A 25,004-nucleotide genomic window follows, 5' to 3' on the forward strand; every position below is an offset into this window, starting at 1 on the left:
AGAAATCTGAAGGAAATCCTCTCACTGTGTTGCCTTCAGGCTGTTAGCTGCAGTCGGTTAGCCCGGTGCTGTGATCCAGGACTTTCTCACAACAAAGATGAGAAAACTTTTCTCTGGGAATGCTGTTGGTTGGGTTTATGATTTAATCCAGGCTCCCCGGTCGTTCGCCATGAAAGAAAGGAGATTTCCTTTTTTAATGAGGTGAAGAAAAGAAATAAAGAGCCTGTTAGATTATCATTGGAAGTTTGATTTTTTTTTTCTTATTTAATTATTTGCTTGTTATCTTCAGTGTTGGAGTATGTTAATAATGTAAATATTATTGTTATTGCAGTTTATATCGATAAGAAGGTATTACTATAAGAATAAGTGTACGTCCTCACTCATTTTTGGTTCATGTTTACTTTATTCTTTTTTTTCATTTTGTCATTTATGTCCGTCCATTCGTGTGATTATTTTGTTTACTTTTTAGTGGTTAAAAGTTAAAGCACCACTGATTGTCACATCCCGAAGGATGCGCAATTTGTCCTCCGCATTTGACCGTGACGGTGCCGTGCCCAGGAATCACTGGATGAACTAACCCCCCCCCCCCCCCCCCACCCCTCCCACCCCAAGTCCAACCCCGAACAACGAGTGCCAAGCTGGGAGGAAACAGGTACGATTTTGACAGTCTCTGGTATCACCTGGCCAGGGAAACCATAACCTACATGTTTTACATTTTCAAAATAAGCAAAAAGACAAACAAAGAAGGTCTGACGTTCGAAACGCGTTGAGATGATTCCGTGATTTAAAGGAATTTCTCTTTAGTTTACCGGCTGCTTCGCCATTGGATGCCCAGTGTGAGACACAGCAGCACCTTGGAATCTTTTACGCTCTCATCTGTTTCTTGTTCAGGTTTTGGGCTTTCTGGGGACACGCGGTGCCCAAAGTGCTTTCTCTCGAGGTTAATATTAATAGATAATATTTTATATTAATTATAAACATCTCAGCCAGTGGAAACAGAGAAGACATTTTAACTTTTAACATCTTTATCCAGCTACAACACACCTGGGCGTCTTTTTTTGTTTACATGTTTTATTTGAGATAAATATTTTTCTGCACTTCTTTTTTTTTTTTTTTTATTGAAGAAATTCACAACCAGTCTTTTTTTTTTTTTTTTTTTTTAAATTAAAGCGCCGACGTGCTGGGAAACGTTATCCACGGTGGGCGGGGCTGCGGGCTGAGGGGGATGCTGGGATATTTTTAGGATGACGAAGACGATGAGGATGACGCGGGGGAGGAGCTCTGACGTCACGCCTCTCTTCTTCTGGGTTTTTTTCCTCCCTCCCTCCTCCCTCTCCGCTCCGCTCTGCAGTGCTGCTGTGTGACCTGATAACACACCGGAAGCTGCGGGAAAGATTTTTTACTTTCTCATCCCCTCTTCACTCCTTCCTCTTCCTACCGGACTTCCTCTTCCTCCTCTTCCTCTCTCCGCCGCCGCCCTCTTTGTCTCCATGCGGGGCTCCGTCCCGCACCGCTCCCGCCTGTAGCCGGTAGCCGCCGCCCCGGCCTCCGTGGCCCTCCGGCCGGCCCGGCGTAGCCTCCCAGCCGCCGAGCCCCGCCGAGGTGGCCCGCCCGCCGCGCCGCCGCCCCGCCGGGAGATGCTGTAGAGCGGCCGTCCGGCCGACAGGATGCCTCTTCCGGACTGAGAAGGGCGGAAAGCAGCGGTGGGAAGCAGGACGATGTCCGGGAAGATGCCTCTGACCCCGGTCAGCGAGCGGGAGTCCGAGTCGGTGAGTGTTTGCGGGGTTCCTGTTGTTGATTATTCATGGAGTTGATGCATCTTTCAGCAAGATTTCAATATTTGGGTGATTTTTCTTTTCTTAAGATGTCATCGAGCTAATTCTATTCAGAATAGATTTTTTTTCTTGCTCCGTTTGGCCTTTTCCCTAGTTTTATTTTAAATTGCATGTGTCGTCTCATTGAACAACATTTCCATGAACTGTATTTATGAAGTATGTATGAATTGATCAGACTGTAGTCTGACCTCTGAGTGATGCTCAGGCTTGGCCGTTCACACCTTCAGCGGACAGTCTCCCACCCAGAGACAACGTAAAGGGTCATTGCAAAGAAACCAAACCAAATGCTACCAAATGCAGTTGTGTGTTGTGTTGGTCGGACCAAGTAAGTTTGTTTGTTTGTGCTGTCTGGGACGGAAAAATCGTGAGCAGCACGTCGGTCTGCTTCCCTCTGTGTGTGTGTGTGTGTGTGTGTGTGTGTGTGTGTGTGTGTGTGTGTGTGTGTGTGTGTGTGTGTGTGTGTGTGTGTGTGTGTGAGAGAGAGAGAGAGTGAGTTAGTGCTACAATGCCACCGGCTCATGTTGCTCTGCACCGTCAACTCACACGACTCAGTGCCGTGAGTCAGTCAGTGAGTCGGTGAGTGAGTTAGATCCTCTGAATTGGATCCTCAGACATGTGACAGGAATGTGTAAAAAAAAAACAATTTAATTTCACCGCAGCTTTTCTGCCTTTGATCATCGGGTTGCGGGACAGAAAATTGAAATGAAGGTTTCTGACCAATGTGGTTGATAACTTGTGACGACTGGAGTGACTGGGACTGCGTTGTCTGATTGGCTGGTCTGAATCTACAGGCCAATTTAGCCCTCTGTTGTAGGCCTCCGGCTAAAACCGCTGCCTAGTTGGACAAAGACAGGGTGGGGTCAGGGCGGAGCCAACACCTGGCTGTAGGAAGGAGGGGGGGCAGGATGGAGAGGGGTGTTGTTACCATTAGGCCAGGGGGAGGTAGGGTAGTAAGTGCCCTTTGTGATGTCACAAAGGGCTTTTATTTAAAAGCCACACACTGGGTTTAAAAAGTTGGAGCGAACCCAACAAGTGCAGACACCTGAATGCTGGTGTGGTTCCAAATTACATCATTGCCGCTAACTGGGTTTTTACTCCTGAACAGATTGTGCTGCCCTGTGCATCAGCTTGCTAGCGTCAGCTAGCGTTGGCTAAGAATTGGCCAACAGCGTCTGTAATAGTGTAATAAAACATCAGGTGGTGCCGTGGTTGGTGCAGCTGTGTGTGTGTGTGTGATGTAGTGGGAAGCTAACCAGCTGCTGCTAGCATCAAGCGAAGGAACAAAGCAGAGACTGTTGATGAGGTCAGATGTTTGTTTGTTGCTCTCTCTCTCTCCCTCTCTCTCTCTCTCTCTCTCTCTCTCTCTCTCTGCTGTGCTCACTCGCCCCCTGCAGCATCCGAAGCCTTACACCGTGGAAGAAAAAAACAAAACTCAAACTCAGCTCTTGCCAGGGACTTGTTTCTCCCTCGTGTCGTCGCCACTTTCTCACAGTGCAGACATAATTCAGTTCTGTTCAGTTTAGTTTAGATTATTTTTTTTGATGTAGTGAGGCCCATGTGACCCCTGGATGCTGGAGAGGCCAGGGGAATGCTGGGTAACGGCCTCCCCCCTCTTGTCATGCTAATGCAGGAATGCAGCGGCTCCTCTCTGACACTCGTGCCATCGATCGGGGCGCACCGAGACGTCTTTCTCCGTTGGTCACATGACCGTGAGCTTAGACTGACGTCTCCAGGTGGCGCTAAGCAGGCTGTTCAGAGACTTTCAGTCCAAAGTCACTTTTAAAGCAAATCTGACTCTGTGTGAATCCCGATGAGGAGACTCACAATGCGACTGAGCAGATCTGAGCTCCGGTTTTGACCTTTTTGACCTTGTCTTTGCCCGGCATGATGCTGCTGCAGCAGCAGCAGCCGGCTCCTGCTGACTCGCCAATATTGATTTTTGTTTTACCCAGAATACACTGCAATGTGATATCAGCGGAGCAGATCATCAGAAGGTAGAGTGAAAGAAACAAATGACAAACAACAAACTTTGGCCCCAAAGTTTTTTTTTTAATTTTTTTTAGCTTGAATCACAAAGCAGAGTTGATAGGAAGTCACAATGAGGAGGTACGAGGCTGTGTTTTAGAAAGTTATTCCTCATAAAATGTGGATGTTAAAAGCATAAAAACATCATAAAATATGAAATCTAGTATCATTGTTTTTGATATATACATGTGTGTGTATATACACACACACACACACGTTTTCTATATATGTATATATATATATATATATATATGTATATATATATGTATATGTATGTACATTATTTATATATATATATATATATATATATGTATATATATATATATATATATACATATATATATATATATATATATATATATATATATATATATATATATATATATATATATATATATATATCAATATAAAAATCAATATATATATATATGTATATGTATATATATATATATATATATATATATATATATATATATATATATATATATATATATATATACATATATAAATCAATATATATATATGTATATGTATATGTATTGGAAAAACACTTTCCAGATTGATATTTCCTTGCGAGCAGGAAGGTTGCTCTAGAGGTGAATGCTGGTATTACATCACAGTTTTCTTTTCTGCTAACCTTCATTATCTTCCCTTTTCTACATATGTATGTATACATATAAATTTGGAATTATATTTTTGTTGTAATGAATTAATAGCTTTGTTTTCTTTCACGACCACCACAACAAGCAGAAATGTCTAATTTTTCAGAGGTTTTTCATCCTGAGCGCTCTGTCCAACTGCCCATTGAAAAGTTCCCATATTTCTGCTCGTTTCGCCGCTGCGTAACCGTAGCGGTGTCAGTACAACTCCTCCAGCTGCCTGGACCAGATGCAGTCGGACCGGTTTTCCATCGGCTCCTCAGGTTCCTCAGAGATAAAGCAGCTCTGCTCGTGTCCCATTGTCCCGATGAAGGAAGCAGCCACGTGAAGTGATAAACACTGTGTGTGTGTGTGTGTGTGTGTGTGTGTGTGTGTGTGTGTGTGTGTGTGTGTGTGTGTGTGTGTGTGTGGTCACCTGACAGCTGCTGGCTAGAGCTTTTTTTTTTTTTTTAACTTTTCAACAAAGACCGATGTTAACACCAGAGTCAAACTTGAGCCACCAAGTCTGTTTGAAGCCACGCCCACTTTTTTGGTTTCTAATAAATCCGGCGAAACTGACTGGAAGTAAACAAACATCTCTTCCCTGAGTGTTTCCCTGCCTGCTGACTCAACTCTTTTCTTACTATGATCTGATATTTCTCTTGTTTTTAAGAATGATGTCAAGTGGTAATACTTCTGCCGTATTCAACTACGTTAATATTAGCCTTGAAATTAAACAGCCAAAGAATAAAGAATGCAAAACACCAGAAAAAGTCTCGACTGGACCAAGATTGTCCCTTGTGTGCTGTCATACAGTTTATAAATGAATGAAAATATGACTGAATGAAGCTTTAATTCAACTGCGTTACATGATGTTGCATTACCTTCCTGTCAATAGCTTACAGTCGGGGAACCATTTAGACACTGGGCACATTAGAACCTTTTTTTAATCAAGATTTCTTTATGGCTTGCTCGTCAGCTGAAGTTAACTTTAGCAAACATTTGCTAACAAAACTACGCTAACCACCCACTATACCCAAACAATCACAGGAAATGTTGGCCTAGCCTTGGTCCCTATTCCTTGACTTTAACGTCTTTCCAAAAGATGCCACTAAGCTAAGCTTGCTGACAGGCTACCTGCATCGTTAACTGGAGGCTAACTATCTAACACCATCCACCCGACTTGCCTTGATGCTCCTGCTAGCAGCTGGCTGCCACTGACGCTGATGATGAGAGCTTAAACACGGCAATAATGGTGGCGCTACAAGATGGCGGCATACAAAATGCACTCAATGGATTTTTCTGTATGTTCTGTCTCGTTCATGTCGGTCCTGAAGCAGAGCCCCCTGGTGGTCGGTGCCCATCCCAAGGTCATGTTGTACTTTTCCACCGGATAAGCTGGTGGCGCCGTGTTAGCAGCCTCAAGGTCACTGATGGTTGACTCCAGCTGCTCTCCTCTGTTTCCAGGTCAAGACCTCAGACGTGGTCGCCGAGCCCGTGGTCCCGCCCACCAAGTCGTCCAGCCGCCACGGCCTGGCGTCATGCCGTAGTTCGACCACCGCCGAGGAGCAGCAGCCGCATGTCGGCAACTACCGGCTGTCCAAGACCATCGGCAAGGGCAACTTCGCCAAGGTCAAGCTGGCCAGACACACGCTGACTGGCCGAGAGGTGAGCGAGCACATCGCTGTCGACCACGACTTAAAAATGTAGAGTAGAATGACTTATTACGAAGCCTGTTTCAGGTTTTTGTTTGTTTTATTTTTGTATTGTGGTTTGTATGAAAAATGCTTCTTGGGCTGCGCGGGGAATTTTTGGCTGCAGTACCTCGAATGGCCACTGGGTAAATATGCCTTATTGAAAGTCCGGTATCCAGATATTACAACACCTCCATGGCTATAACCAAGTGCTGGCAGGTGTAAGCTAGCTGTAGCAAGTGCAGGACGCATGTTAATAATGGCGACGCCCCCAACTCTGCCCTCTCTGCCCGCTCTCCGGCCCGCCTCCTTCCTTGTCCCCTGATTGGTTCAGTATGTTGTACGCGCTGCACTGTTGTGCCGGCAAAGGCAGTTCTTCATTTGGACGTTTGCGAATCACTGGAGTCAATTCATTAAAAAGATTTGTTTTAAAAGATTCACCTACTGAATCGTTCATTGGCTGGTGGTGGGAGCCCTGACTCAAATATGAGTGATATTTGTCTGGCAGTCATGTGATGTCAGAACACACCTACAGCCTCTTTTGGGGCGGAGTCAGCAGCAAGAGGTCCGTTTGAAAGCGGCGGAGGGGGAAGGGGTGTGGGGGGAGTGAATTATTGATGCTGCAGACGTCAGAGGAGCAGAGTGCCTGTGTGTGTGTGTGTGTGTGTGTGTGTGTGTGTGTGTGACGTTGCCATGCTTATTTTAAGATTCATGCTCTGTTGGCTGTCATCCAATCAGCTGCCTCGTTTCTTCACTGTAGGAGTCAGAGAATCAGCTCTTGTTCACCAGATCATCTTGAATTTTGCTGTAAATGTTTGCTCTGAAAATAATTTTTGTGGCAGTTTTCTCTGCCTATCAATCAATCTGTCCTCACCGACCCCAAAGATTAGCATTGGAGTTGCCAAAAAAAAGAAACTAAAAAGCTGATCTTGTGCTTTGATTTTTTATTTTTTTATTTTTTGTTTTTCTCCTGCAGGTGGCGATCAAGATCATCGACAAAACGCAGCTGAACCCCACCAGCCTGCAGAAGGTAAATGTGGAAACTTGTCGCGTTCAGAGGACTTTTGGGGTGTGTGCGTTTTGCATGCATCTGTGTGTGTGTGTGTGTGTGTGTGTGTGTGTGTGTGTGTGTGTGTGTGTGTGTGTGTGTGTGTGTGGCTACTACTACTTGGTGTCTGACCTTAGAGGGAACTTCCTGTCTCTCTGCAGCTCTTCAGAGAGGTCAGCGTGATGAAGATCCTCAACCACCCCAACATTGGTGAGTAGCCTTGTTTGTTTGTTATTCTATGTTTAGATCCATTTATTTTGATTTTTGACCTTGCTCAGTATTCAGCAACCAGTTTAGCGCCATGCTAGGCAGCGTAGTTCAGAGTTTGGCAGCCGCAAAAACATCCTTTTTTTGTCATTGTGTTGTTGTTTTCTGTTCCAGTGAAGCTGTTTGAGGTGATCGAGACGGAGAAAACTCTGTACCTGGTGATGGAGTACGCCAGCGGGGGTGAGTGAAGCTCAGTGTGTGTGATGTGTGTGTTGTGTGTGTGTGTGTGTGCGCATGCGCGATCCTAGTAATGACGGTGTGCTACGGTGCCTCCTGCGCAGGCGAGGTCTTTGACTACCTGGTGGCTCATGGACGGATGAAGGAGAAGGAGGCGAGGGCCAAGTTTCGCCAGGTGAGATGGCGACCTGGACCCTCAAGAGGCCACGCAACCTCTCACACACTTGAATTAAAAATGAATTCACTCTGTTGTGACTTCCCTGCCTGATAACACATTACTACTACTTGATCTTGTTCTTGTTCTTGTTCTTCTTGTTCTTCTTGTTCTTGTTCTTGTTCTTGTTCTTGTTCTTGTTCTTGTTCTTCTTGTTCTTGTTCTTGTTCTTGTTCTTGTTCTTGTTTCTTGTTCTTGTTCTTGTTCTTCTTGTTCTTGTTCTTGTTCTTGTTCTTGTTCTTGTTTCTTGTTCTTGTTCTTGTTTCTTGTTCTTGTTCTTGTTCTTGTTCTTCTCTCTCTATCTGTCCGTTTCGTTATTCCTTCCTCACGTCTCCACCTCCTCTTTCTGTCGTTGTGCCATCAGATTGTGTCGGCAGTGGAATATTGTCATCAGAAGAGAATCGTACACCGAGACCTGAAGGTCAGAAAATGACTGTTTCACGCGAAGTTATTGCAAACCTTTTCCCCCCCCGTCTCATAATCCCTCAAAACCGTCACCGTTCTGGTCTCGCCTGCGTGTCTGTCCCAGGCGGAGAACCTGCTGCTGGACGCCGACATGAACATCAAGATCGCCGACTTTGGCTTCAGCAACGAGTTCACGCTGGGCAGCAAACTGGACACCTTCTGTGGATCTCCTCCCTACGCCGCTCCCGAGCTCTTCCAGGTGATCACCATCACGACTGGCCACAAGGAGGTCGGAACTGAAGGGGAAAGAGGAATCCTGGGTAACCTAGTTTCCTTCTGCGCCCGCAGGGGAAGAAGTACGACGGGCCGGAGGTGGACGTGTGGAGCCTCGGGGTGATTCTGTACACGCTGGTCAGCGGCTCGCTGCCCTTCGATGGACAGAACCTGAAGGTAAACGTCAGCAAAACTCCTCAGCGAGTTTCGCCGTTTCATCAGAGAAGTCTGTCAGAATCCTTCAGCCGCAGATTGATTCAATTTCCAATGGAATGGTTACCTGCTGTTTCAGCTTCATCTCCTCTGCCTTGTAAATCAAACGGTATGAGTGAAGTGAATGAGGAAAACTGTTTGTGTGTGTGTGTGTGTGTAGGAGCTGAGAGAACGGGTCCTCAGAGGGAAATATCGCATACCCTTCTACATGTCCACCGACTGTGAGAACCTGCTAAAGAAGCTGCTGGTGCTCAATCCAGGGAAACGCGGGAACCTGCAGGTGAGAGCAGCAGCAGGACGGCAGTCGAGGGTTCCGGAGGAAGCCTTCGGTCTCCATCCTCTTGCCTTTGCCTCTTCAATTTACCAGTTTTTACGTCCCCATTTTAGAAGCGAGTCACGTGTCGTGATGAGCTCACAGATTCATCCACAACATCAACAACAGTTTACAAGTTCCACAGCAGTTTTCCAAGAGGGAGTTTTACAGAGTGGCGCGGGTTCATATATGCTGACGACGCTGCGATATACATCAACACAACGGTTGTGCTTTCCTCTCAGTCTGTTGTTTTTTTGTTTCCTTCCCCTCTGCCAGCAAGTCATGAAAGATCGATGGATGAACGTCGCCTACGAGGACAAAGAGCTGGAGCCGTACAAAGAGCCAGAGCAGGACTTCAATGACCTGAAGCGCATCGGTCAGACACACAATACTCTCGAGTTCAGAGAAACCGGCTCCTTGGCATGCTTGGATTAGATTTAATCAACTCAGCAGCTGTGTGTTCTGTGATCAGAGCTGATGGGAACGATGGGATTCCCTCAGGAGGAGGTGAAGAAAGCGCTGGAGGGTCAGAAGTACAACGAGGTGACCGGCGTGTACCTGCTGCTCGGGAGGAAAGCCGGCGAGGTTTGTGTCCTCGCTGCGAAGCACGTTTGTCTGTTGAAAAATCGCTCGCCTTGTGGATTTCAAACCCCTCCGCTGTGACTCCTTCCCAGTTTGAAGGCGGCGCCTCGCTGTCCAGCACCAACCTGGTCCTGAGGTCTCGGCCCAGCAACGAACTGAACGGCCCCGGTCAATCGCCCGCCCACTCCCGCAACACGTCAGCCAGTCAGAAGCAGCGGCGCTTCAGTGACCACGGTGATACTCTGAGCTAACGGCGCAAGGTCACCCCCACGACCGTCAGATCCTAATGATTCTGTATGGTCCTGCGTTCCAGTGGCGCCCTCTATCCCGCCACCTGTCTCCTACACCAAGCGTTCTCACGCCAGCAGTGTGGAGAGCGACAGGAAGGAGGATCCTGCTTCCTCCATCGGAGCTCCAGACCGCAGGAGGTCAGCCACCGCCTCAGGGGTGAGAAGATCCAGTCTGGTCTGGTCCAAACCAGGTCCTGGCACAAAAACAAAAATAGCTCAAAAATAGTTATGGCGTCTTCACTGACTTCTTGAATCCACATAGTTTCCTGATGCAGATGCTAGCTAGAGGTCACGGTGCAAAGTTATTGCTACATAACTCTATTTTGTGTTTATATTTTTATTTTTTATATGAGATCACAATGATTGCTAAAGCAGCTACTTAGATAGTGAGCACCAAATACCATCTAGTGTTCTTAGAAGTTGGTTTGTTATATTTTTTTGTCATACGATAATATCTCCATACTTGGTGGCAATGAATCCGAACAGTGTTTCCAGTCATTTTCCAAAACATGGAAACACTGCTGTCATTTTTTCCCACCTTCTCTTTCTGATTTATGTACGAGTTCGGTCAACTCTTCTGCGGCTAATTTGTCTTGCGTTGCAGAGTATAACTCGGAGACACACGTATGTCAATGAGAGGACGAGTTTCGACCGCCACTCGGCCGTCGTTCCCAACGGGAAGGACAACAGGTGAGGTGGCTTCTGGGAGTTTCTTCTGTGTCAAGTGCTATCCCTACACCCATTCCGTCAGTCCCTAAATCCCATGATTCTCCTGCAGTCTACCCGAGGTACCGGCAGCGTCTCCCTCGCCGTCGCCGGGGGCGACCGTCTCCACCCGGCCCCGCCACGTCAAGTCCATGTCGGCGTCGGGACATCCCATGAAGTCCTGCCTGCCGCCAATAGACGACAATGCAGAGTACCAGAGGTGAAATTCTGTCGTGGCAGCGAGCTTTACGCTGCCGTCCTTTTCGGATAACGGTGGTTAAAGATCCAGTCTGTAATATTTGGTTTTATGATTTTTATATTGGTAAAAGCTTAACATACCTCCCATAAATACATTAATAAAAGTGTATAATCGCAGTACAATAAAAGTAAGTTTATTTTCATACCCTTAGACGTTTCTCATTTTTATATATATATATAAGAATAGACACAGATCTATTCTTATATATATATATATGTATATATAAAAGGGTCTTGCTCCCAATTAGCTGCCATCTTGCACCGCCATGTTTCTAAGGAAGCCCAGTGTGGACAATCCAGCTGCCTTGCCTGACAGGGAGTTTTTTAATTGATTTAACCAACGAAGAAGAACCTGATTGGTCCAAGTTTGGGTGTGCAGGCCACCGTAGCTCACCGGCAAGCTCAGGAGAGAGAGAGAGAGTGAAAGACGCTGCAATTTAAAATGTCACCAGCTGATGTCACTGTTCTTCAAAATCTCCAAATATTACACACTTACCATCATCAACCAGGTCTGCCCTTCTCCTCCCTGCTCAGCTCGCCCCAGCAGCCTCCGTCATCGCCCTCAGCCTACAGCATCACCAGCAGCAACAGCAGCAGCGCCACGCCCGACCGCAACCGTTTCCCCCGCGGCTCCTCCAGCCGCTCCACCTTCCACGGCGCGCAGCTCCGCCGACCGGCAACCTACAACGGGCCGCCGGCCTCGCCTAGCCTGTCGCAGCACGCCGCCGCCTCGCCCACCCGCGGCACCTCCACCTCCCTCATCGGCAAGATCACCTCCAAGTTCGCGCGCAGGTCAGTGCTCACCGAAGTCCTCCAACCAATTGAAATTCTCGGAGACTCTCAGGGGGGCCGGTGTACACGTTCCTCGGCATGGTTTGACCTTTCATCCACATGTAACTGCAGTTGTAGGCTCCTGCAACCGGAGTTCTTTGTAACGGTAGTCCAGGGTAAACTTTTTCGAGTCGTCTGGTGGACCAAAACCAAGGAAAACCGCAATAATCTCTTGTCCGCTTTGTTCAAAGTCATAGTGTGCGACAGTAAAACAGTGAGCCGCATCCATGGAGACTAGTGGACGTAACCAACTGAAAGAGTTTGGTATTATAGAGGGGTTAGCCAAAAACACGGGTGCTATTTAGCAATTTGCCATCACTTTGTGTGTGCTCAATAAAAAGAGCATTGACTGACATGACTCCACAAAAATCAACGTTTTCTAGAGTTTTGTTGATTTTGTGAGCAGTAGCTCCACTTTGCTGTCAGTCGACATGAAAAAAAATGCTGCTTCGGTTCGCCATTGTCGTCATTCCAGGCGATGAACTTTTCCATCCTTGTGATTGGCTAAAATGATCTTACTGTTAGGAGTGATATCGCCATCTGCTGTTTTGGCATGTGCATTTCTTTAGCTTGAGGGGGGTTTTGCAGTTTCATGTGGATGGAGGTAGTTGTTTTTTCCTTGTAGGTTTGGGAAGGAATTTTTTTTTGTCTCCAGAGGGAAAAATAAATTGTTTTTCAAAAATACCCTTGTTGGTGTGAACAGGACCTCAGAGGGCCACACTGGATGCTTCTTCACCAAATCTCATATTTTTTTTGTTGTTGTTGTTCTTGGTTGTGTGTGTGTCCAGGAGTTTTTCAGGTGAGCCTAAAGAGGAGGGGCGGGACTCCAAGCCTCGCTCTCTGCGCTTCACCTGGAGCATGAAGACCACCTCGTCTATGGAGCCAGAGGACATGATGAAGGAGATCCGCAGGGTCCTGGACGCCAACAACTGTGACTACGAGCAGCGCGAGCGCTACTCGCTCTTCTGCGTGCACGGCGACGCCCGGCAGGAGAGCCTGGTCCAGTGGGAGATGGAGGTGTGCAAGCTGCCCCGCCTCTCGCTCAACGGCGTGCGCTTCAAGAGGATCTCCGGCACATCCATCGCCTTCAAGAACATTGCCTCCAAAGTGGCCAATGAGCTCAGACTGTGAACTACTTCCTGTTACTGTCATAAACTCACTGACCCCGCCCCCAAACCCCCAAAGCCCCCGCCCGCAACCTCCTTCACGTAGTGACGCCGCTCTCCCTGCGTTCAGCACTATTCCTTGCTAACTGCTGTACCATTGAGAATATTCACCTTGTTGTACTCCACTCATGTATTTAATGTAAGCACGAAATGTTGCGCCAGTCAAACCAACCAAATACTAAAATGCCCGAGGTCGCAGCGATGCAGCAGGTTGTCGGCCAGCGTTGCCGCCAAATCCCAACCACAACACCCACCCACCCTCCAGCACACACACACACACGCACGCACACACACACACACACACACACGCGCGCTGAGGAAGGGAAATGCGGACACACGCACACACACAGACACACAAACACAAACACAAACACAAACGCACACACACACACACACACACACACACACACACACACACACACACACACACGACTCTGCTGTTTTTTTCTCCACTGTTTACATGTACGTTAGATGATACTGAACCTGGGAAACATCATTTAATAAAATCTGAAAAAGGCTTGCCCCCTCATTCTTGTCTGCAGCTTATTTTAAATGATCACAGACATTGCACTGATACCCGTCCCAGGCTAGCGAACATGCATCCAACCAGGCGTTAGCTTCTCACTCTGAGACCACCCTTAGCCATTTTCTGACGAGTTTTCAACAAAAAAAGGGCGGTGTAGGGCAGCGCCTACGAAATGAGCTGCACGAGTTTGGTCGTGAGGATATTTTCAGTGTAGGCACAGGTTCAGGACCCTGGACAGAAACAACAGTGACATGGCTGTTGGACACTCCTGCAGCCAATCGGAAAGCGACCTGCTGCCGTTTATCTGTTGATGGGTTAACAATGTCCACCCTCACCTCCCTCCAAACACCCCTGTCATCATTTACTCTGCACAGTCGGTGGCGTATTTGCAAAGAGGAGCGATTGTCATCAAACGCATCACGAAATAATTAAATTGTTAATTTGATTTTTTTTTTTTTTTTTAGCTTTGAGATTTTTGTCTTATAAATAACGTGTATGCCTGGCGTTAGAAAGGAGATGTGTTTTCGTGTGTTGTCCACTAGATGGCGTTAAATCATGCGCACATCTTGGAAAGGCGCCAAAAGAAGAGAGAGTCGCGCGCTCTCGCTCTGCTGTTTTCCAACACGTCCTCGTTGAGGATACAAAGAAGCGGTGTTTTCTGTCGTGGCCTTCACTTTCGTGTTACCGACCTGAACATTGAAAATGAGTGGTAGAGGCAAAGGAGGCAAGGGACTTGGAAAAGGAGGCGCCAAGCGTCACCGCAAGGTTCTCCGTGATAACATCCAGGGAATCACTAAACCCGCCATCCGCCGTCTGGCTCGCCGCGGTGGAGTCAAGCGAATCTCCGGTCTCATCTACGAGGAGACTCGCGGTGTGCTCAAGGTCTTCCTGGAGAACGTTATCCGCGACGCCGTCACTTACACCGAGCACGCCAAGAGGAAGACTGTGACCGCCATGGATGTGGTGTATGCCCTCAAGAGGCAGGGCCGCACTCTGTACGGCTTCGGCGGTTAAACTCCTTCATCCAACATCTTCAAACTAAAGGCTCTTCTAAGAGCCACTCAAATCTTCCTTCACGAGCTGTTTTCCTCATTGTTGTTGAAAGTGTTATTGTAGTGATTGTCTTCACTGACTTACATTTACAATTCATTGCAAATGACTTTATCGTTTGGCTCTCAAGTGGATCCTTACATTTAGTTTTATTTTGTTATTTCTATTTTGAGCGAGTTAGGTGCTAAAATGGTTCATGTCAATCTTAAACGTGTATTGTTTATGCACTCGGCATGGAACACAGTGCTGTTCTACTTGTATGTAGAAGTGAAGGAGCATAAAAATCACAATAAGAAAAAAATATTTGCAAAACGAACAAATTATTTGGCTAATGGAATAAATAAAAATCAGTTCCTATGTATGTGTGGGTGTTTGTATGTGTTGTATATTAAGGTATTTATTATTTGTTTGATCCTGATCCTTTTTCTTTGTTTTTGTTTTTTACATTTCTTTATTGCACAAAATCTCCACGACAACACGTTCTAAATCACTGCAAACTCCGCCACTGGTTTTCTGGTTCGACCGGGAGAAAAAAAGGCTCCCAAACAGGAGTCAGCTCTCATTCACTGGTTCATTCGCCAATGACTCATCACGAATATTAATGTAGTGATAAATAGTCATATTAGTCCCCCATTCTACACAATTGTGAATTTGATAACTATGATCTTTCCCATCATTAAATTATTTTAAATGTCAGAGGCACATTCTGTCTATCGTTTAAATGTTGTTGTATATTTAGTCACCTCACCACTGACACAGAAAGACCAGTTCATATTACTTAAGAACAGAAGAGATGATTGTTGCATAGCAGAAGGTCAAAGGGAGCATTGATGAAAATAAAGTAACATCTTAATTTGGAACTGTGAACCCGCAGAAACCGCTCGAGTCAAGACAGAATTAACCGGTTTGTCCTATTAACCATATTCTGCCCCCCGTCCCCAAATATGCACATCAAGCAACACAATAGGATTGCACACTAAAAGGTCAGACACTTTGAGCAGAGAGGCGGGAGGAAATGACGTTCTAAACGCCCCATTGCCTCGTTCAGTCCCACGCACCAATGAGAGAAGAGCGACCGCACAGTGAACTTTGCATACATCCTGTATAAGTACAAGCCTCTCGGCGTTCGTTCTCGCCGATCATATCAGAATGCCTGAACCAGCAAAGTCCGCGCCCAAGAAGGGCTCCAAGAAAGCCGTGACCAAGACCGCCGGTAAAGGCGGCAAGAGGAGGAGAAAGACCAGGAGGGAGAGCTACGCCATCTACGTGTACAAGGTGCTCAAGCAGGTGCACCCCGACACCGGCATCTCGTCCAAGGCCATGAGCATCATGAACTCGTTCGTCAACGACATCTTCGAGCGCATCGGCGGTGAAGCGTCTCGTCTGGCTCACTACAACAAGAGGTCCACCATCACCTCCAGGGAGATCCAGACCGCCGTCCGCCTGCTGCTGCCCGGAGAGCTGGCCAAGCACGCCGTGTCTGAGGGCACCAAGGCCGTCACCAAGTACACCAGCTCCAAGTAAACTGGCTGTCATCACCTCAACCTAAAGGCTCTTCTAAGAGCCACCCACATCTTCCAAAGAGATTACGTCTACTTGATGATTTATTGTATTAGCAATTGACATTCAGCTCTACTTGTGTTGTGTTCGCTGGCAGAGGCGGCGATTCTGACTCGCCAGTTTCGTAAGTTTCACTCCTTAATGCTGCGCCGGTCGAATAGAGCTGTTGCCGTTTTGTGCTTTGTGTCGACTTGTCTCGTAACCGGGTGGTAAACACTTGGGTCTATTTTATTATGATGTGTATAGCTGCCACCAGGCGGCAGTCTACCGTTCGCCGGGTGTTGCAGAGTTCTTTTGTTCTGTGTTTTTTTTGAGATGCGCGAGCAAGAAAAAAGAGCCCAGAGTTCGGTCCTGAACGTTAAAGGTTGTGCCATGTGTTCACGGAGTCGTGACGGTAAAGCAAAGCCAGGAAAGCAAAGTGTTAAAGCAAAGCCAATATGGTCATCGTGAGGTGAAACGTTTAATGTGAATCTATAGGTTGCCGTGTGTATGAGTGAGTGCGTTAGCCCGTGTATAAATGCTAAAAACGGCTAATCGTGGGAGCTAAGCGTGACTCTAAGTTTTTGCTATCTTAGTTAAAGGTGACTGTCGAGTAGATGAAGCATCTCTACAAGTGACTGTAATCCACCCAGTCCACTGCCGTATTTTTTTTCATTTTATTTTACAAATTCTCCAATCCGTCCAATCAGAAGTTCCTTGCTTACTTGGACACCGACGCCATCCTGGCCACCCTGATGTGCTGCACGCGCACGGTCAACTCCTGGGACCGGCGTACATAATGAGGAACGACTGTGAGACTCGGGTGATGGTTTCAGCGTCTACATTTTCTCTAAGACGGTGTTTTGATACAAGTCAACAGTATGAAACAAAATAATTCATTGTTGCTGCATCACTCATATGTACATATGTATGTGTCGTATGTTTTAAATAAATGCATTTCTAAAATGTGACAGTGTTAAGCGTTCCTGCTTTCGGTCCGGCCCGTGGTCGGGAGACAGAGGGGAGATTCGTCTTCTCCAGGGCAGACGTACCGTGCTTCCTTCGGGGTTAATACCATTGAACAAACTGTGACCCCCACACTTGTTGAAGCGGTGGCACACACAGAAAGGAGGACGTGTTGCTGATGAGACAGGGGTTTATTGTCTTTCCGCACTGTAACTCGCTCGCTACCTGTCCTGGTCGCCGCTACCATTCATGCACTCAGCCGCTCTCTCGTGCGCTGCTTCTTCTTCCCGCTCACATTCACTCACTTCCAATCACACACTAAGCTGCGACACACATTCGGAGACGCTTCCCATTTTAAATAAAACTTATTGATCGAGCCTCTCTGTCAACCTGTAATTTATTATAAGAAATGGAACTGCAATGATGTCCAATTGAGACATAAGGATTCATCAACTACACCAAAAATGTCTTGAATCGGGGAGGGCCGTAGAGTCCCCTTTGATCTTGAGAGTTTTACAAAGTAGCTGTCCAATATATGGGGACAAGACCAAAATGCATGTGTGAGACTGTACACTGGCAGCGTCTGAGCCAAGAATTTTTTTTTTTAGACTCTGTTGCAGGACTTAGAAATTCGCAGATAATTCACTTGAAAATAAAATGCCTGAGCTCTGAAACCTCAATGATGATTTGCTCGTTCAAAAAAAAGAAACAAAAAACAAATCTAAAAACAATTTATTAGTGAGACTTTTTGGTTTGGATCTTTTTCTTTTGTAATAATAATAACAACACACTTATACTTTATACAAAAATACTTTGTATAATCACAACTGTGATCTCCACTTCTGGATGACAGCGCTATATGGAAAGCAAATACTTTGACTTATCTCGACCATGTTCATTATAGTAATGATAAATCTCACGTATCGATGCATCAGTGTGACGATGGTCTCCAACAAACAGTTGATTTATGTTCATAACACGAGGTGAGCGTCACAAACTTTGTGAGCAGCTCTGCCGAGATCAGGCTGACCATGGAGCCACGGCCGTTGTGTTTGCTGCCGCCACCAAAAGTGACATTTATTATTCACCCATCATTCGCATGTGGTTCTTTTTAACTTGGTTGTCTTCGTAAACGTGTTTAATAGCAGGCAAACTTGTTTGGACGAAACTCGGTTGCACTTTTCAACGTTTTATCACGTAAAACAGTGCCAAGAGTCGCTGCTGTGCGCTGCTCGCAGCGGCGAGTCCGTGATGTTTGGAGGCTGTGTGAATGAAACCCAGGTCGCAACGGAGCTCAACACCACTTTGAAATGAAGGTAGAAACGTCCGCTGTCGGCTCGTGTGACAGTCGGCCTCGGTCACTGCTCCAATCTTTGTTTTTTCACGTTTTTATCGGGAGGAGAAAACACAAAGTGCCGCTGCGTGCAGAGCGCGGGAGAGGCAGCGGCCTGGGTTGACTCTCTACGGTTCTCATGGTGTGTTTAAGTGCCGCTTCCTGGTGGGAATCGGACATTGTTGTCTCTGTGTTCAGCTCAGTGTGTCCTCGCAGACTAGAAACCATGGCAGAAGTCGCTCCCGCTCCAGCAGCCGCCGCCACTCCGGCCAAAGCGGCCAAGAAGAAGTCGGCGCCGAAGCCGTCGAGGAGCGGCCCCAGCGTGCAGGAACTCATCGTCAAGGCCGTGACCGAGTCCAAGGACCGCAAAGGCGTTTCTACCGCAGCCCTGAAGAAGCATCTGGGCAACGGAGGCTACGACGTGGAGAAGAACAAGTCCCGCGTCAAGATCGCCATCAAGGCTCTGGTCGTCAAGGGAACCCTGATCCAGACCAAGGGCACCGGCGCTTCGGGCTCCTTCAAGCTGGCCAAGAAGGCCGCCGAGCCCAAGAAGAAGAAGCCCGCTGCGGTCAAGAAGTCGCCTGCTAAAGCTAAGAAGCCCGCAGCCAAGAAAGCCGCTGCTAAGAAGCCCAAGGCGGCCGCGGCGGCCAAGAAGCCCGCAGCCAAGAAGTCTCCCAAGAAGCCCAAGAAAGCAGCAACTCCCAAGAAGGCGGCGGCAGCCAAGAAGACCACCAAGAGCCCCAAGAAGCCAGCCAAGAAGGCGCCAGCAGCCAAGAAGTCCCCCGCCAAGAAGGTGGCCAAGCCCAAAGCCAAGAAGGCAGCACCCAAGAAGAAGTAAAAAAAAAGGAAAAAACAACCACAACCACTCTTCTTCTCTTCCACTCACCCAAAGGCTCTTCTAAGAGCCACACACATCTTGTGTAAAGGCAACATTCCCTCTCCCTAGCATTCAGCTTGTATGCTGGACCATTGTGTCAGTCAACAAAAATAACTTGCACTAAATTAACAAGCAGGAGCAAATAGGTACCCAATGTGTAAGACATTGATTTAAGACATTTTACCCATGTGCTCATTTTTAACTTATTAGAAAAGAACATTTCACTAAGGTGGAAGGGAAGCCACATGTCAAGTTCAATCATTAAACGTGCACAAGCTTATTTCACTGCTACTGTATTCATGGTGACACTTTTTCAACGTCACCTCAGCAGTTCAATTTCAATTCTTGGGCCAGCAAGAAAAACATCATCACCCTCATCTTAAATGAACAAACAGGGACTTTCACTAAGGTGGAATGGAAGTTCAAAGTAACATGTCACCTTGAATTAACGCACTGGTTATTTCACTGTTACTGCAAGTTTTTAAGTCACCTCAGCACTTCCATTTTAATACTTGGGCCAGCCAGATTTGATTTTAGTTATCTGAAGTTCTATTTCAATATGATTTTCAAGTTATTTGGAACAGACTACTAGTAAAAGGGACATATTTTACAGTCTTGAGTCTAAGTTTTTCTCAGCAGTTGGTGTCCGTACAGCTGTGGCATTTTGCTTTTTTTCCTAAAAGCACAATACTAGTTGAAGGAGAAGCATTGATTTCTTTGCAAACTAAAGGTCAAGTAGTTTGTATAAATGACTTGCAGACGCCACTTGAAAGGATACTAAATACTGATTATGGCTAATTTATTCTGTATTATTTTCCTTTCATGAAAACTATGCATTCCAAAATACAAGTGTAGGAAGAGTGTCAAGTCTTTACTAGAGAAGTGTGTGGCTCTTAGAAGAGCCGTTGTGTTGTTGTTGCTGCAGTAGTTGCAGTAGCAGGAGGAGCAGTTTACTTGCTCTTGGCGGGCTTCTCGGTCTTCTTGGGCAAGAGAACGGCCTGGATGTTGGGCAGCACACCGCCCTGAGCGATGGTGACGCCGCCCAGCAGCTTGTTGAGCTCCTCGTCGTTGCGCACCGCCAGCTGCAGGTGACGCGGGATGATGCGAGTCTTCTTGTTGTCGCGGGCAGCGTTGCCGGCCAACTCCAGGATCTCAGCGGTCAGGTACTCGAGCACGGCGGCCAGGTAGACCGGGGCACCGGCGCCCACTCGCTGGGCGTAGTTGCCTTTGCGCAGCAGTCTGTGGACTCTGCCCACTGGGAACTGCAGCCCGGCTCTGGAGGAGCGGGTCTTGGCCTTCGCTCTGGCCTTGCCGCCGGTTTTGCCTCTTCCACTCATGCTCGTTGAACTTTCTCGGGAGATCGCAGAGAAAATGTGGCGAGCCCAGGGACAAAGTCTTCCTTATATGTTGGAGCTCGAGGGGCGCCTCGTGCCTGACCAACCCGGAGAAGCCTGCAGGAAGCGGGCCGCCTTCCAATTTTGGCGGACTGCCCCGCTCACCTCTCCGCCAATAGGAAGCAGAGCGTCCGACTGTGCGACGACCCCACCGGCGGGGGAGAGGAGGTGCAAGGTGGCCGATCCAATCAGCAGCCAGGCAGCTGCCGCTGCGTCACGGCGCTGCAGCCGCTCGGAGCGTTTAAAAAGAGCGATTGTCTCTTCCACGAGTTACTTTGAGCAACGACTCGACAGCAAAATTTAGCATGGCAAGAACCAAGCAAACCGCCCGTAAGTCCACCGGAGGCAAAGCTCCCAGGAAGCAGCTGGCCACCAAGGCTGCCCGCAAGAGCGCCCCGGCCACCGGCGGCGTGAAGAAGCCTCACCGTTACAGGCCCGGTACCGTGGCTCTCAGGGAGATCCGTCGCTACCAGAAGTCCACCGAGCTGCTCATCCGCAAGCTGCCCTTCCAGCGCCTCGTCAGAGAGATCGCGCAGGACTTCAAGACCGACCTGCGCTTCCAGAGCTCGGCCGTCATGGCTCTGCAGGAGGCCAGCGAGGCTTACCTCGTGGGGCTCTTCGAGGACACCAACCTGTGCGCCATTCACGCCAAGAGAGTCACCATCATGCCCAAAGACATCCAGCTGGCTCGCCGCATCCGTGGAGAGAGGGCTTAAAGCGTCTCCCCTCTACTCGACACAACGGCTCTTTTAAGAGCCACTCAACACTTCACAAAAGACAACTTCATTCCTATTTGTGTATGTATTATGGCAGCAAGTGTCACAGATACAACTACAGTCTACCAAACAATATTCACTCAGGAACATTAAGGCAAATGATGGTCGTAAAGTGCAATATTTGGGTGTGCAACGCTTAAATTTTTTTTTTCTTTCCAAATTTCAAACCAAAGAAAAACCCTCACTTGAGTGAGGGTTTTTCTTTGGTTTGGAAATTATGGTAGTACATATCGTATAGCGCATTGCTTGCTTTTATTTTTAATCTTGATAATTCTTTTGTAATTTGTTTGTTGCAGTTTCTGCCCCCGTTTTTACTGGCTTCCTCTCTGCACTAATTTTTTCTAATTGCTTTACTTTAACACTGGTTAAAACAAGCCATGGCAAAAAAACACGCAAGTTGTTTATATGGCAGGTCTTTGGTTTGTGTGTGAAACCCATATATACATATGTGACGTCACGTTTCCATCTCTTGGCGAGTTTGATAAATTAACCAATCATCCACGACATCTGAAAGCTGCTTTTTCTTTTGAATTTTTTAAATGTTAATTATTGATATCATGAACATTAATTATTTAATTTTAATGATGGGCATAATTCAAACTATAGAATCCATGTGTTTACCATATAAGGAGATTTCATGGTTGTGGCACAGCATTTCAGCTCAGTTTCTATTTGTCTTAAGTATATGAATTTCAATGTTATGCTCTTCGAAATAGGCCGTAATTCACTTTACGGCCGTATCATTTCATCCCGTTCCGACATACGGGCCACTAAAATCTTTTTAGTCAGTTACAAAGATATATAGGTCCTGGGAAAGAGGGTCAAAGTTCTCCATTTGTTATCCTGTAGTTTTTATAAAATCTATTTAAAGTCTACTATTTATTTTACTCGCGTAATGATATTGTTGTCATGCGTGCCGCGGTTTGAGTCACATGTAACCTGCTAGGCCAATAAAAGAGCAAAACATCAAAGATGGCTGCGCCCTGTATGCGCTTTTCCGGCAGTTCAGAGGGGGGATTATCAGAAAATTTGTAAAAATCTCTCGTGTCTCGGTATTGACTTTGATAATGTTCCCGGAGACGCTGGGTTTCATGCGACCTGCTACAGGCAATTCATTGATATAAAAAAAGGGGGGCGGGGGGGAAGCGCTTGGGTGCAGCAGAGAAACACTCAAGACAGCATTCAGATGTCAATGAAACACCGGGAGGCGAGTGTGTGCCAACATGCGATGCCAGCAACACCTCAGGATCAGCAAGTCAATGTCCGAGAAAGAAACTCCGGTCCATGATGTGTCTACCTATTGTTTCCTCTTGTCCTGTCCTGCCTGCCTTGTCCATCATATGTAAGAAAGTAGAAAAATACATCACCGTGACTTGCAATACGCACAAAGGATCAGCTTACACTGGCTCATACGTTATCAGGTGTGTAAAAAAAACCTCTCCCTCTTTCACACACACAAACAATGTACTGTGTGTGTGTGTGCATGCATTCTGTATATACACACACAGATATAGGCAGACATCATATAACTATCGTCATTCATTAAAAGGTCTGTTGCAGGAAGCTGCTAGATGAAGGAAGAAACTGGGATTCTTTTGCATATTGACGATAAAGATTGCGTGGCCATGGAAGTTCGATACCACAAGTCCTGTTACCGTCGGTATACCAAGTTCTTGTCCACTGTCTAGTCCACTAAAACAGTAAGTGGCACCACAGAAGAAGAATCGTGACATGATATTGTGTGATCAATGTAATAATTTGCTCAGACTGTACAAATATTGATCATGTTCTATAGATAAGATATTTGTTTCACAACTATCTGCATTATTTAAGTGTGTGTGTGTGTGTACACCTTAAAAGTAATGAGGTTTTAACAGGAAGATCAGTACACATAATTACAACTACGATCAGGTCAATAGCTCTTTGAAGAAGATTTGGTTGGCTCTTAAAAGAGCCTTTGGTTTGAAGTTGACTTTAGGTTCAACGTATTTAACCGCCGAAGCCGTACAGAGTGCGGCCCTGCCTCTTGAGGGCATACACCACATCCATGGCGGTCACAGTCTTCCTCTTGGCGTGCTCGGTGTAAGTGACGGCGTCGCGGATAACGTTCTCCAGGAAGACCTTGAGCACACCGCGAGTCTCCTCGTAGATGAGACCGGAGATTCGCTTGACTCCACCGCGGCGAGCCAGACGGCGGATGGCGGGTTTAGTGATTCCCTGGATGTTATCACGGAGAACCTTGCGGTGACGCTTGGCGCCTCCTTTTCCGAGTCCCTTGCCTCCTTTGCCTCTACCACTCATGTTTACTGTTCTAGTTGCAGAACGTAAGTGATTCGAAAGTCGTCCATGTGGCGTTATATAAGGTCCGTGTACGGACCTAGTTGAAAGCCGCGACCAAACAGCTGCCCTCCCGGGGCTTTCCGTGGAGGCGCTGTTTAGCCCCACACTGTCGTGCGTTGCACGCCACCTACCGAGTAGCAACGAGAATTGCGTGTCAAGAGTGAGGACACAGGTGAGAAACAAGAGTGTCCTATGTTCTGTAAATAGGTGAGCAGCTCGAGGGCCGCAGGACGCTCTGTGATTGCTTGCAGGGGCGTCCAAAAAGCAGCTGAGCCGCTGTCTCTGCCCAGGGTGCTGGAGCTGCGCGACGCCAACCGCAAGACGGCTGAGCGTATTTCCTCATTTAGCTCTGCCCTACATCCTCAATGAGTAGTGATGTTTGATACTGGCAATCTTCTTTCCGATCCGATACTGAGTAAAATTCAGGCTGGTATCGGCAATACCGATCCGATACCGATACTTAATAATAATATAATATTATATAATATCATAATCTGTAAAAAAATCCTCTCTATGTGTTTGTGTGTGTGCGATACCACTGATTTTCAGTCCGGTGTTTGCAAGGACTGTGATAAACATTGACATTGACTTTAAATTAATCTGTCTTTGTACCTGGGTACTGCCTGCCAGTGCCAGCTCCAAAGGACTTGGACAGTGATGTCTGTCTCGTGTGAGCGCCACATGTGCTTTGCTCTCCTTCACTCCGCTGCTGCATCACCTCTTCATATTGAGCAATGTGATTGTTTTTTAAATGTTTGATAAGGTTGGTGGTGTTGCCACAGTACCTCACAATCTTGCGACGTACGTCGCATGCAGCGCCGTTGCCGCTTTTTGAAGCAAAAAAGCTCCACACGTAACTCCTTTTTCTTTGCGCCATCTCTCCTCTGCGACTCTCGTGCCACCTTCTCAGTCAGTGGAAACGTGTGTGCGGGTCACGTGAGCTCGGACAGGGTGTTTGTTTTATACACAGCCATAGTTCGCCTCACAGGCGGAAGTATATGGAACATAGTCCCTGTAACTGGCACGGAATAAGTAGTTTAAACAGCGGGAAAAAAATACCTGTTAACTCCAAATTAGTGCACACTTAGAAAAGTATCGATACTTTAGGATTAAAATCGATCCTAAACGGACATTTTTGAAATTGGAAGTATCGATATTTCAGGATCGATTTGCACATCACTAGCAATGAGGCACGAACCACTCTCTGGTATGGCTTGAGTATTTTGGTGCCCTCTAACGGCACATGAAAGCACGAAGAAGTAAAGACGC

General features: G+C 46.9%; 7 protein-coding genes and 1 long non-coding RNA gene across 8 annotated transcripts in view; 5 read left to right on the top strand and 3 right to left on the bottom strand.

Moving 5' to 3' along the window:
* The first annotated feature begins 1,332 nt into the window (after nucleotides 1-1,332).
* Nucleotides 1,333-13,455, top strand: LOC142903253 (serine/threonine-protein kinase MARK1-like). Its single transcript, XM_076048795.1, has 18 exons — nucleotides 1,333-1,769; nucleotides 5,966-6,166; nucleotides 7,169-7,222; nucleotides 7,402-7,450; nucleotides 7,622-7,687; nucleotides 7,789-7,859; nucleotides 8,263-8,319; nucleotides 8,428-8,562; nucleotides 8,652-8,753; nucleotides 8,950-9,069; nucleotides 9,379-9,478; nucleotides 9,575-9,687; nucleotides 9,777-9,918; nucleotides 9,998-10,131; nucleotides 10,579-10,664; nucleotides 10,753-10,899; nucleotides 11,472-11,729; nucleotides 12,557-13,455. The coding sequence occupies exons 1-18, from the start codon at nucleotides 1,719-1,721 to the stop codon at nucleotides 12,897-12,899; spliced, it is 2,229 nt and encodes a 742-aa protein (XP_075904910.1). The 5' UTR covers nucleotides 1,333-1,718; the 3' UTR covers nucleotides 12,900-13,455.
* LOC142903286 (uncharacterized) overlaps nucleotides 3,748-25,004 on the bottom strand; it is a 153,891-nt gene continuing 132,634 nt past the window's right edge. The window contains exon 5 of the long non-coding RNA XR_012929218.1: nucleotides 3,748-3,757. This is a non-coding gene — a long non-coding RNA (uncharacterized LOC142903286). The remainder of the gene's footprint in view (nucleotides 3,758-25,004) is intronic.
* LOC142903283 (histone H4) lies at nucleotides 14,157-14,587 on the top strand. The gene has a single exon (XM_076048837.1). It carries the CDS (start codon nucleotides 14,163-14,165, stop codon nucleotides 14,472-14,474), a length of 312 nt encoding a protein of 103 aa, XP_075904952.1. The 5' UTR covers nucleotides 14,157-14,162; the 3' UTR covers nucleotides 14,475-14,587.
* Nucleotides 15,652-16,120, top strand: LOC142903280 (histone H2B 1/2-like). The gene has a single exon (XM_076048833.1). The coding sequence runs from the start codon at nucleotides 15,660-15,662 to the stop codon at nucleotides 16,032-16,034; it is 375 nt and encodes a 124-aa protein (XP_075904948.1). The 5' UTR covers nucleotides 15,652-15,659; the 3' UTR covers nucleotides 16,035-16,120.
* On the top strand, nucleotides 18,398-19,210 carry LOC142903269 (histone H1-like). Its single transcript, XM_076048822.1, has one exon. It carries the CDS (start codon nucleotides 18,488-18,490, stop codon nucleotides 19,184-19,186), a length of 699 nt encoding a protein of 232 aa, XP_075904937.1. The 5' UTR covers nucleotides 18,398-18,487; the 3' UTR covers nucleotides 19,187-19,210.
* Nucleotides 20,082-20,580, bottom strand: LOC142903278 (histone H2A-like). The gene has a single exon (XM_076048830.1). It carries the CDS (start codon nucleotides 20,560-20,562, stop codon nucleotides 20,176-20,178), a length of 387 nt encoding a protein of 128 aa, XP_075904945.1. The 5' UTR covers nucleotides 20,563-20,580; the 3' UTR covers nucleotides 20,082-20,175.
* LOC142903277 (histone H3) lies at nucleotides 20,791-21,510 on the top strand. The gene has a single exon (XM_076048829.1). It carries the CDS (start codon nucleotides 20,925-20,927, stop codon nucleotides 21,333-21,335), a length of 411 nt encoding a protein of 136 aa, XP_075904944.1. The 5' UTR covers nucleotides 20,791-20,924; the 3' UTR covers nucleotides 21,336-21,510.
* Nucleotides 23,385-24,086, bottom strand: LOC142903284 (histone H4). The gene has a single exon (XM_076048838.1). The coding sequence runs from the start codon at nucleotides 23,694-23,696 to the stop codon at nucleotides 23,385-23,387; it is 312 nt and encodes a 103-aa protein (XP_075904953.1). The 5' UTR covers nucleotides 23,697-24,086.

This window comes from Nelusetta ayraudi, unplaced genomic scaffold (genome assembly GCF_046127955.1).
Source record: "Nelusetta ayraudi isolate G7.1 ecotype Tasmania unplaced genomic scaffold, CSIRO-AGI_Nayr_v1 ptg000109l, whole genome shotgun sequence".
In the NCBI taxonomy this organism is placed as follows: Eukaryota; Metazoa; Chordata; class Actinopteri; order Tetraodontiformes; family Monacanthidae; genus Nelusetta; species Nelusetta ayraudi.